General features: G+C 33.4%; 1 protein-coding gene across 1 annotated transcript; it reads right to left on the bottom strand.

The window, feature by feature from the left end:
- Positions 1-1,759: 1,759 nt before the first annotated feature.
- LOC121479677 (acyl-CoA-binding protein-like) lies at positions 1,760-1,993 on the bottom strand. The gene has a single exon (XM_041735403.1). It carries the CDS (start codon positions 1,991-1,993, stop codon positions 1,760-1,762), a length of 234 nt encoding a protein of 77 aa, XP_041591337.1.
- Between the last annotated feature and the right edge of the window lie 10,658 nt (positions 1,994-12,651).

Genomic DNA, 12,651 nt, shown 5'->3' on the forward strand with positions numbered 1-12,651 from the left:
TAAAACAGCTTCTGTCCTATCCTTTGGAAAATAGTCAAATGGAAAATTTTATCCAGAATTTAATTATTAAGAGCTCAGAAACACTCTTCCCTATCAACAGTACCCTGATCCCAAGAAGAGATTTTTCAAAAAACCTCAAAAGTTCTAGGTTTGGGAAAGGCACTTTCTGAGATTCTGATATTCACTTGTAAATTCCATACTCAAGAAAAATTATATCTCAGGTTCCTTTAAATTAAAAAAACCTATGATATTAAGGGAGAAAAGAAAAATGGAATAGCAGTTGGCCATGCCTTAATGATTTAACTTGGCATCTGGTCAAATGACCTGGGCAAATGTTCTTTTGAAAAATGTCATAGAATTTTTATTAATGATGAATATTTAAGGTCTCAAACCATACTCATCTTAAAGAAGACTACTTTAGCAATCTAGATTCTGTCAGAATTGGATTTTGAATGACTTGACCCTCATAATTATTGAACTAGTTCTGCATGCAAATGTAGTCTAAATCACCTTTCTGTCAAGCATCCAAATTCTTTTGTTGAATATGAACAAAACATGCATCTAAAATTAAAGAAACCTGTAAACATTTATTTTGTCAGGAAACTGGGAATTTCCATTTAGTTGCATATTGCAATGCTGAATTTTGTGGGCTTAAAATTTGTAAAACTAGTTTCATAGACAATGTAATTTTTAGGAAGTACTCATTGCCCTAATACCAGGGAAATATAAATAAATATAAAATGTCGGGAGTGAGAGAATTGAATCTTTTTGGTCTTCAAGTGAATAAACAAACTTGAACAATAACAACAACAATAATAATTTATTTTTTAAATATTTTTATTTTATATAAAGTGAGCACGTATCATATGACAGGGATTTCCTTAGTGTTTTCTTTGAATTTTCTCATCTATAGTTTCTGTGTAAGACAATGGCACAAGATCCTAGAGCTAGTAAATGACAGAACAAGAATTGAGTGGAGTGATTTTTGAAATGAAAGTTGCAAATTCATCATGAAGTGTATGTTCCAGAATGCGAGAAAACAGGATTCAAATCCCAGTTCTACTACTTATTAGCAGTAAAACTTCCTGAATCTTGACTCCATTGTGCCACAGTTTTCTTATCTATAAAATATGGATAATAATATCTGTTCCATAGAGTCCTATAAGATTTTTGTATGTGGTTATATAAACTATTTTTATTAGTTTAAGTACAGCTATTTTTTCAAGTTTTTATTTAATTTTCTAATTAGCTAACATATAGTATAATATTAGTTTCAAGAGTAGAACTCAGTGATTCATCACTTATACCTACAACACCCAGTGCTCATCACAAATGCCCCCCCTTAATTTTTTAAAGATTTTTATTTATTTATTCATGAGAGACATAGGGAGAGAGGCAGAGACACAGGCAGAGGGAGAAGCAGGCTCCATGCAGGGAGCCCAATGTGGGACTCGATCTCAGGACTCCAGGATCACAACCTGAGCAGAAGCCAGACACTTTTTTTTTTTTTTAAAGTAACAAATGCAACTTTAATTGATCTCTGGATAAAAACTACTCAGCGCAGGTCAATAACCATGGCAGCCCCTACTCTGTTGGAGCCATGTCCTGCATGGTCTTCAGGACCTAGGTTAACGGGCTATTTGCATTATTTCATGTCATCCACAGTATTAGAAAAACAAGATATTAGATCAGTTTAGACGAAATGCACTGCTGGCAGCCAAATCCAGCCATTATATTCCATATTTTTTCTTTAGATCTTCTACTTGTTGACATAAGGTTTTATGGCATCTTCCTTGGAAGTCCCTTTCAGCTGATTCCAGGCATCCCACTTGGCCTTGCCTCTGAGATCCAACAGCCAAGGCCATTCTGTGTTTACGTGACCTACAGTTGCTTGCTTGTAGTGGCTGTAGATGAACAACATCTCAACATCTGCTGGCTTGGTCTTGAAGTACTTAACATCCTCAGCGTTTTTGTCAAACTCAGCCTGAAACATGCTGGGGAGGTTGAGAGGCTTCAAAGGTCTGGCTTCGGCTCAGGCATCCCAAGTGCCCTCTTAATACCTATTGCACATTTATTTTTAATTTTTATTTTTTAGATTTTATTTATTTATTAGAGACAGAGAGAGGGGGGCAGAGAGAGAGAGAGAGGCAGAGGCAGAAGCAGGCTCCATGCAGGGAGCCTGACATGGGACTCGATCTGGGTTTTCAGGATCACGCCCTGGGCTGAAGGCGGTGCTAAACCCTAAGCCACTGGGGCTGCCCCCTATTGCACATTTTTAACCCATCCCCCCACCAACCTTGCATCCAGCAATCCTGTTTGTTATCTATAGTTAAGAGTACTACAGAGTAAGAGTACTATGTACTATAAGATTTAAGAGTATAGGTAAGAGTACATTTTATGATTTACCTCCCTCTCTCTTTTTTCCCCCCATGTTTATCAGTTTTGTTTCTTAAATTCCACATCTGAATGCAATCATATGGTATTTTTCATTTTCTGACTTATTTTGCTTGGCATTATACTCTCTAGTTCTATCCACATTGTTCAAAATTGGCAAAATTTCATCTTTTTTTATGGCTGAGTAATATCTTTTCTCTCTCTCTCTCTCTCTCTTTATATATATATATATATATATATATATATATATATATATATATACCACTGTCTCTAAATATATATATAGTCTCCGACTCCACGCTGAGCATGGAGCCTGACACAGGACTCTATCCTATATATATATGATATATATTTTGTATATGTTATACATATGTATGTATCTTACTTCTTCATATATATGTTATATATATTATATTTATGAGTCTCACTTTTTCATTTACATGTTATATATATGTATGTGTATATATGTATGTATATATATATGTATGTATATATGTTATATATATGTATGTATGTATGTATGTATATATATATGTATATATATATTACATATATATGTATCTCACTTCTTTATTCATCAGTTGTAGGACATTTTGGCTCTTTCCATAATTTAGCTGGTGTTGATAATGCTGCTATAAACCTCAGGGTGCATGTGTTCCTTCAAATTAGTATTTTTGTACCCTTTGGGTAAATACCTAGTAGTGCAATTGGTGAGTTGTAGGGTAGTTCTGTTTTTAGTTTTTGAGGAACCTGCATACTGTTTTCCAGAGTGGCTATACCAGTTTGCATTCCTATCAATAAGTGTAAGTATGTTCCCCTTTCTCCACATCCTCACCAACATATGTTGTCTCCTGTGTTGTTAATTTTAGCCATTTTGATAGGTGGGAGGTGATTATCTCATCGTAGTTTTGATTTGTATTTCCCTGGGGATAATGATATGGAGCATATTTTCATATATCTGTTAACCAACTGTATGTAGTTTTTTGAAAAATGTCTATTCATGTCTTCTACCCATTTTATAACTGGATTATTTGTTTTTTGAGTGTTGAGTTTGATAAGTTCTTTTTATATTCCATCAGATATGTCATTTACAAATATCTTCTCCCATTCTGATAATTGCCTTTTAGTTTTGTTGATTATTTCCTTCACCATGCAGATTTTTATCTTGATGATGTCCCAATAGTTCATTTTTGCTTTTGTTCCTCTTGCCTCAGGAGACATAATCAGAAAGAGGCTGCTGGGGCTGATGTCAAGGAGGTTGCTGCCTGTGTTCTCTTATTGGATTTGATAGTTTCCTATTTCACATTTAGATCTTTCATCCATTTTGAATTTATTTTTGCGTATGGTGTAAGAAAGTGGTCCAATTTCATTTCATTCTTCTGCATGTTGCTGTCCAGTTTTCTCAACACAATTTGTTGAAGAGAGATTCTTTTTTCCCATTGGGTATTCTTTCCTGCCTTGACAAAGATCAATTGACCATATAGTTGTGGGTCCATTTCTGGGTTTTCTAGCCTGCTCCATTGATCTATGTCTGTTTTTGTTCCAGTACCATACTGCCTTGATCACTACAGCTTTGTAATATGGCTCAAGTTCTGGAACTGTGATGCCTTCAGCTTTGCTTTTCTTTTTTAAGATTGTTTTGATGATTTGGGGTCTCTTGTGCTGACATACAGATTTTAGGATTGTTTGTCTATTAAAAATACTGGTGGTATTGTGATAGGGATTGCATTAAATATATAGATTGTTTTGGATTGTATAGACATTTTAACAATATTTATTCTATTGATCCATGGGAATAAATGTTTTTCCATTTCTTTGTGTCATCTTCAATTTCTTTCATAAGTGACCTATAGCTTTCAGAGGACAGATCTTCTACTGTTTGGTTAGGTTTACTCTTATGCATTTTATTGGTTTGGGCTGCAATTGTAAATGTGATTGACTCCTTGTCTTTCTTTCTTTCTTTCTTTCTTTCTTTCTTTCTTTCTTTCTTTCTTTCGAGAGGGCACAGCAGGAAGAGCAGAAGGAGAGGGAGAAAGAATCTCAAGCAGACACCACATGGAGCCTGACACAGGGCCCTATCCCATGACCTCAACATCACCACCTGAGCAGAAACCAAGAAATGGACTCCCAACTGACTGCACCACCTAGGAGCCCCTCAATTCCTCTTTCTGATGCTTCATTACTGGTGTATAGAAATGTCACAAATTTCTGTACCTTTATTTTGTATCTAGTGACTTTATTGAACTCGTGTATCACTTTTAGCAATTTTTTGGTAGTCTCTTGGGTTTTCTACATAGAGTATCTTGTCAATTGTGAAGAGTAAAAGTTTGCGTTCTTCCTTGCTAATTTGGATACCTTTTATTTCTTTGTGTTGTTTGATGGCTGTGGCTAAGACTTCCACTACCATGTCAAATAAATAATAATGGTAATAACAATGGTAAGAGTGGTCTTGTTCCAGACCATAGATGGAAAACTTTTTCCCCATTGAGGATGATATTAGCTGTGGGTCTTTTGTTTATGACCTTTATGATGTTGAGGTATGTTCCCTCTAAACCTATTTTTTTGAGGATTTTTATCAAGACTGGATGTTTTACTTTGTCAAATTCTTTTACTGCATCTATTGAGAGGATCATATGGTTTTTATTCTCTCTTCTATTAATGTGGTGTATCACACTGATTGATTTGCAAGTATTGAACCACACTTGCAGCCCAGGAACAAATCCCAGTTTATTATGAAAAATGATTTTATAATATATTGTTGGATTTCGTTTTCAAGTATTTTGTTGAGAAATGTTGCATCCATGTTCATGAGGAATATTGACCTGTAATTATCCTTTTTAGTGAGATCTTTGTCTGGTTTTGGAATCAAGGTAATGCTGGCTTTGTAGAATGAGTTTGGAAGTTTTCCTTCCATTTCTATTTTTGGAAGAGTTTGAGAAGAATAAATATTAATTCTTCTTTAAATGTTTGGTAGAATTTCCCTGGGAAGCCATCTGGTCCTGTATTTTTGTTTTTTTTGGGATATTTTTGATTACTGATTTCATTTTTTTTTGATGGTTATCAGTCTGTTCAAATTTTCTGTTTCTTCCTATTTCACTTCGGTAGTTCATATGGTTCTAAAAATTTATCAAATTTTTCTAGATTGCTCATTTTGTTGACATAATTTTTCATAAGATTCTTTTATAATCCTTTATATTTCTGTGGTGTTGGTTGTGATCTGTCTTCTCTCATTCGTGATTTTATTTATTGAGGTCCTTTCTCTTTTCTTTTTGTTAAGTCTGGCTAGGTGTTCATCAATTTTATTAATTCTTTCAAAGAATCAGCTCCTAGTTCCATTGATCTATTCTATTGTGTTTTGTTTTGTTTTGTTTTAGCTTCTGTATCATTTATTTCTGCTCTAATCTTTATTATTTATCTTCTTCTGGTGGCTTTAGGCTTCATTTGTTGTTCTTCATCTAGCTCCGTTAGGTGTAAAGTTAGGTTGTGTATTTGAGATTTTTCTTGCTTCTTAAGGTAGACCTTTGTTGCCATTACTTCTCTCTTATGACCACTTTTGCTGCATCCCAAAGGTTTTGGACTGTCATGTTTTCATTTTCATTTGTTTCTGTGTAGTTTTATTTCTTCTTTAACTTCCTGGTTAACCCATTCATTCTTTAGTATGATGTTCTTTAACCTACTTGTATTTGTGTCCTTTCCAATTTGTGTGTGTGTGTGTGTGTGTGTGTTATTGACTTCAAGTTTCATAGTTTTGTGGTCAGAAAATATGCATAGTATGATCTCAATCTTTGGGTTAGTGTTTTTGTTATGAGATCCTCTGTGTACCTTCCCTTTTCTTGATCTCTCTGTCTTCTCTCTCTGTGATCAGGACTTCCTCCCTCTGTAGCACTCACAATCCTCTCCTCTAAATCACGTCTCTGCTCTCCCACCTTCCATAAGGAGGCCTTTTCTCCTCTAGTTGTGCATTTTGTTCTGTCACTCCTGAAATCGATTTCTTAGGTTTTCAGAATTATTTCCATTTATTTAGCTGTGCTCCAGAAATGAGGCAAACCTAGAGTCTTCCTTCTTCTGCCATCTTCTCAACTTCCTTTCTATAACAGTAAGATGAGAGGATACATATGACACTCTTAGAAGACTGACACATAACTCAATGCTTTATTGTTATTGCTATTTTATCATTATTTATTGCTTTATTTCCTTTTAGCAACTATTTTTGTTTGCTTTTATTATTTTTTGGTCACTCAGTTTCTTATTCTGTTTATTTAGTTTCCTCTTTTTAAAAATTTTAATTACAGTATAGTTGACATACAGTGTTATATTAGTTTCATGTGTACAATATACTGATTCAACAATTCTATACATTACTCAGTGCTCATCATGGTAAGTATACTCTTAAACCTCTTCACCTATTTCATGCATCCCCCCACCTCTCCTCTGGTAACCATCAGTTTGTTCTCTTTAGTTAAGAGTCTGTTTTCAGTTTGTCTCATTGTTTTCCTTTGTTCATTTGTTTCTTAAATTCCATCTATGAGTGAAATAATATGGTATGGTCTCTCTGACTGACTTATTTCACTTAGCATTGTACCTCTAGATCCATCCACTGAAAATGGCTAGATTTCATTCTTTCTTTATGACTAATATTCAGCCATATATGCATACACACATCTATATACCACATTCTTTATACATTCGTCTTTTGAGGGACATTTGGGCTACTTCCATAATGTGGCTATTGTAAGTAATACTACAATAAACATAAGGGTGCATATATCTTTTTGAGTCAATGTTTTTGTATTCTTTAGATAAATACCCAGTAGTAGAATTACTGAATTCTGTTTTTAACCTTTTGAATAACTTCCATACTATTTTCCACAGCAGCTACACCAGTTTGCATTCCCACCAACAGTTATGAGAGTTCCTAGCAACTATTTAAATCACAATTGTTATTTTATATACTATAGAGATATAATAAATAACTTAGAATTTATCATAGGTTAATATAATTTCAGAAGGTAGAATTGTGGTATGTAAAAAATTAGGAAATTCCTGCCCCCATAATGTGTAATATATTCCTGACTGTATTACTACATATCTAGTCTAAATAATAATAATAATAATAATAATAATAATAATAATAAATGTATAAGATTAAAATATAAAAATAAAGCAATTATATGTACCCACAATCGGGCTGATTCTACATATACTATATAAAAGAAGAGATCGAGGAGAAAAAGAGAAAAGAAAACTGCAAAGCTATTGAATGCTTATATGTGTCAGATTCCATGTTGTTCATACTCTGCCTACCTCTCTAGGCTTATACTGTGACTCTCACCTGTATTCTTTCTTTTCACTCAGTTTTCCATACTATCTATTGCTCCCTCGACACAGGCTTTGCACATAATTCTCTTCTTCTCAAATGCTCCTCTTGAACTTCTTCACTTGGTTAATGTTGAATCATCCTTTAGATGGGAACTGAATCATCAATCACTTGCTTTTAGAAAAGCCTTCTCTGACAAAGCAGGATCTATACTGTAGTCTCTGAAATCAAGTGCCTCTCCTTCAAAATGATCATAATAGTTGCAACTTCATATTTATTTGTGCTTTTTGATTATTGTCTGTCTCTCCTCTTGATTGAATTAATAATAGCTAATTTGTATTAAGTATTCCATAGGAAGTCTATATTGTTTAATGTGCTTTTACATATTAACTAATTAAACTTCTTATAGCAACCCAAAGAGTAAATTCTATTGTTAATATCACTGTGCAGAAAATATCAAGTACATTTTCTAAGGTCACAAACCTGTAAGACAGGATTCACATCCAGGCATTACATTCAGAGTACATTCTCTTAATCATTTCAGTTGTTACCTCTTAGGAGCTGCAAAAGGATTGATGTTACCACTATTGTATCCTTGAGAATAAGCACAGTGATTGAATGTAAATTGGTAGAACCTCATTAAAAGATATTTTGGCATTATCTATCAAAATGTAAAATGTACTTATATTTTGAACTAGCAATTGTATTTCTAAGGTTATCTTCACACTAATGGTCCATGTGCTCAAAATATAGGTAAGGTCATACATTGCTTTACTGTATGTAGTAGCAATATGCTGAGGCAATGGCAGAGTCAATCAGAAGACTGAATAAATACATCACCATATAACCATATGAGTGAATGCTTTATAGCCATATAAAAATTAGAGCTATGTTGCTGATACGAAATATACCCAATATATAAAACTAAACAAATAAACAAAAATGAAAAAGTTAAGAGCAAAACAGTATTTAAAAGCTTATTACCATTTTTTTTGCTTATTACCATTTTTAAGGTGCATATATGTATGTATATAGTCAGAATATCTAGAAAGATAAGAGAAATTGTTAATAGTGATTGCCTTTATTAAAGTGAATAGGGGCACTAGACGTCAGTATTAAAGTCACTATTTCTCAATGCCCATTATATTGTATTGTTTTCTTTTTCTAATCACATATGTTGCTTTATTTAATTTCAAAAAAATTAGCTTATGGGTTAGGAGGTGTAATAGCTCAATTAAAATATTTCAAAGAAAAATTGTAAGGCAAGTACACAATCTATTTAAAACATTAAATATATCATTTAAATATATCTATTTAAAACATTAAATCTATCATTTCCCTTCAAGGATTATCTAACAAGAAATTGAGAAAAATAACTTAAAACTTTAAGGCTATCTGCATATATAGCAGAAAAGGGATGAAACCACCTTTTTGGTGTACATTTAAGAAAAATCCGGGGTAGCCACTTTTATATAATGGGTAAGTAATGACTCATCTTCAGGGAGATGGGTGTTTCTTTAGCAAAGCACTTTCAAGGGCATTTAGGGAAGTAACAATGAGCAACCTGACTCCCACACCTTTAGCCTCAAAGCAGAGTCACAAAAAATGAAGTTAGAGCTGAATTTTATGCAGAATAAATGAAGGAAATCTTGGGTTTTCTTGGATAGCTTTGTAGTGAGGGGACTATAAAGTAAAGGAAGAGAATTTAGGACAAAAGAGGACCCAGAGTAACAAATCAGATTGTGTGCAATGATTACTACTAGGTACCATGATAGTTAACACTTAATTTTTAGTTGTTTCCTTTTCTCCAAATCATTCAGAAAACGTAACCACAGAAGCTAATCTTTGCAAAAGATGCTTTGGAATATTAAAAATAAAGTTAAGTTGTGGTCAAGATCAGGTGGCAAATATCAATTACAGGACCAAGAAGGATGGTTACGGATTATCCGGCTGCAGGTTAAGAAAAGCAGACGGCAGAGTAGATGAACAATGGAAACATAACCACCCTTTTTCTTTTTCTCATACAACTGAAATTCTTTAAACATACTGAAAGGCTTCTAAGATTCCCACAGTATAGGAAGAGGGCATTGAAGCATTTAAAAATACTTTAATATGGGATATTTTAAAGCTGAAGAATTGGGACTTGTCCTTGGAGAGCTCAGATTTATATATATTAAGGAAAATATGCTACTGAAGTAAAAGGATGTTTACTTTAAATTTTACCAGAAGTTTCACAATAAAATGTTAAAATTTTATCTTCTAAACTCCAAATCTATCATAAATTTGTTAAACTGTGTACATTTAGTTTGGTCATGAGATACGCTAAAATTGAAATAAAAGAATTTTTAATATTTATCATAAAATTGTGAAATATAAATTCTAGACAGACTAGATTTATATTCAAACATTTTTTCCCAGAATCTTACTCACTTGGCAGTCTTCAGAATGGTGCATCTGGTGATTTTAAGACCGTTCTTAAGTACAGGCCAAGGCTACATATCCAGCTAACTTTCCACTTTAATTTAAATAATTTTTGTATTACCTGAATTTTTAGTTCAGCATAAGTTTTCATTTGCTGAATCTTGGACTTTAATGGTGGAGTAATATAAGAAGGCAAATTTGGATATGATTAGGAAAAGACAAATTATAAATAAAAAACCTTTGTTGTTCACAGTGGTACTTTCCAGGGTATATAACTCTAGAATACTATCTCCTAGACATTACATATGAGAAGAATATTAATCTGGCAAATCACCACACACACATAAGCACAATAACAATAACAACAAATCATATTAACAAATCATATTAAATAACATTAAATAATACTAATCGATTTTTCTCATTAATTTTGATTCAAGAGTAATGTGCTTTCCTGAATTATTTTGCTTTTTATATTTGACATAGTATTTTTCTACCCTCACTTTCTAAAAAGTTTTTTTTTCTTTTAATTTTGTTTTTCTCTACTCCTGGCAAATCAGTTTTTCCTATTTGCTTATTTTTAAGCATCTATTGCTTTTTTGTTTCAATTATTATTTTTCACATTTTATCAGAGAATCTAAGTTTGGAGAAAAAATTTATAATATTCATGCCAATATAATTTTTAAAGTTTTTATTTAAATTCTAGTTAGCTAATGTACAGTGTAATATTAGTTTCAGATGCACAGTATAGTGATTCAACAATTTCATACATCACCTGGTGCTCCTCACAATAAATGGACCCCTTAATCCCCATCATCTATTTAATCTATCCCCCACCTTCCTTTTGGCACTATCAGTTTGTTCTCTGTAGTTGAGTCTCTTATGATTTGCCTCCCTCCCTTTTAAAATTTTTATCCCTTTGCTCTTTCATAGTGTTTCTTAAATTCTACATATGAGTGAAATCATAGCATACTTGTCTTTCTGATTTATTTTGCTTAACATTATATTCTTTAGCTCCATCCATGTCATTGCACATAACAAGATTTCATTTTTGTATGGCTGAATAATATTCCATTGTATATATACATCACATCTTCTTTATCCAATTCATCACTCAGTGAACATGTGGGCTACTTCCATAATTAGGCTATTGTTAATAATATTTCTCTATCACGGCGCATATGTCTCTTCACATTAGGATTTTTGTATTCTTTTTTTTAAAATATTTTATTTATTTAGTCATGAGAGACAGAGAGAAAGAGAAAGAGAGAGAGAGAGAGAGAGAGAGAGAGAGGCAGAGACACAAGCAGAGGGAGAAGCAGGCAGGGAGTCCCACATGCAGGGAGCCCCATGTGGGACTCCATCCCGGAACTCCAGGATCACGCCTTGAGCCAAAGGCAGACGTTTAACTGCTGAACCACTGAGGCGTCCCTATTTTTGTATTCCTTAGGTAAATACCTAGTAATGCAATTGCTGGATCATAGAGTACTTCTATTTGTACCTTTTTGAGGAACCTCCTTACTTGTTTCCATTGTGGCTGCACCAGTTTATATTCCCATCAAGATACAAGAGGGCTCCCCTTTCTCTACATCCTCACTAACACCTGTTGTTCCCGGTGTTGCTGATTTTAGCCATTTTGACAGGTGTAAGGTGATATGTCATTGTAGTTGTGATTTGCATTTCCCTGATGATGAGAAAAATATAGAGCATCTTTTCATGTGTCTGTTGGCCATCTATGTCTTCTTTGGAGAAATGTCTATCCATGTCTTCTGTCCATTTTAATTGGATTATTCATTTGTGGGCTGTTGAATTTTGTAAGTTCTTTGGATATTTTGGATATTAACCCTTTACTAGACATGTCACTTGCAAATATCTTTTCTAATAAGAAAATAATATAATCTATAATCTATATAATAATATAGATTGTCTTTTAGTTTTGCTGAATATTTCCTTCACTCTGCAAAAGCTTTTTATTTTGATGTAGTCCCAATAGTTGTTTTTTTTTTTTTTTCAATTTTTTCCCTCTTGCTTCAGGAGAAAGATTTGGAAAAATGTCGCTACAGTTGATGTCAAAAGAATATGGCTTGCATTCTCTTGTAGGATTTTTTGTTTGTTTCAGGTATCACATTTAGGTCTTTAATTCATTATGAATTTATTTATTATTTATTTATTTTTTGTCTAGATAGAAAGCACTATCAAGGTGGTGCCAACTTTTATTTTCTCCAATAATGCTTTGACATTTTCCATTTTCTCAATTCCTTTTTTTTCATAAATTTATTTTTTATTGGTGTTCAATTTGCCAACATATAGAATAACACTCAGTGCTCATCCCATCAAGTGCCCCCCTCAGTGCCCGTCACCCAGTCACCACCACCCCCAGCCCACCTCCCTTTCTACCATCCCCTAGTTCGTTTCCCAGAGTTAGGAGTCTCATGTTCTGTCTCCCTTTCTGATATTTCCCACTCATTTTTTCTCCTTGAATTTATTTATTTTGTTACTGTGTGCATGGTGTAACAATG

The sequence above is a fragment of the Vulpes lagopus genome, chromosome 21 (assembly GCF_018345385.1).
Source record: "Vulpes lagopus strain Blue_001 chromosome 21, ASM1834538v1, whole genome shotgun sequence".
Lineage (NCBI taxonomy): Eukaryota > Metazoa > Chordata > Mammalia > Carnivora > Canidae > Vulpes > Vulpes lagopus.

Excerpts from the sequence above, each read along its gene's own strand:
- LOC121479677 (XM_041735403.1), bottom strand. The coding sequence starts at position 1,993 with ATGTTTCAGGCTGAGTTTGACAAAAACGCTGAGGATGTTAAGTACTTC.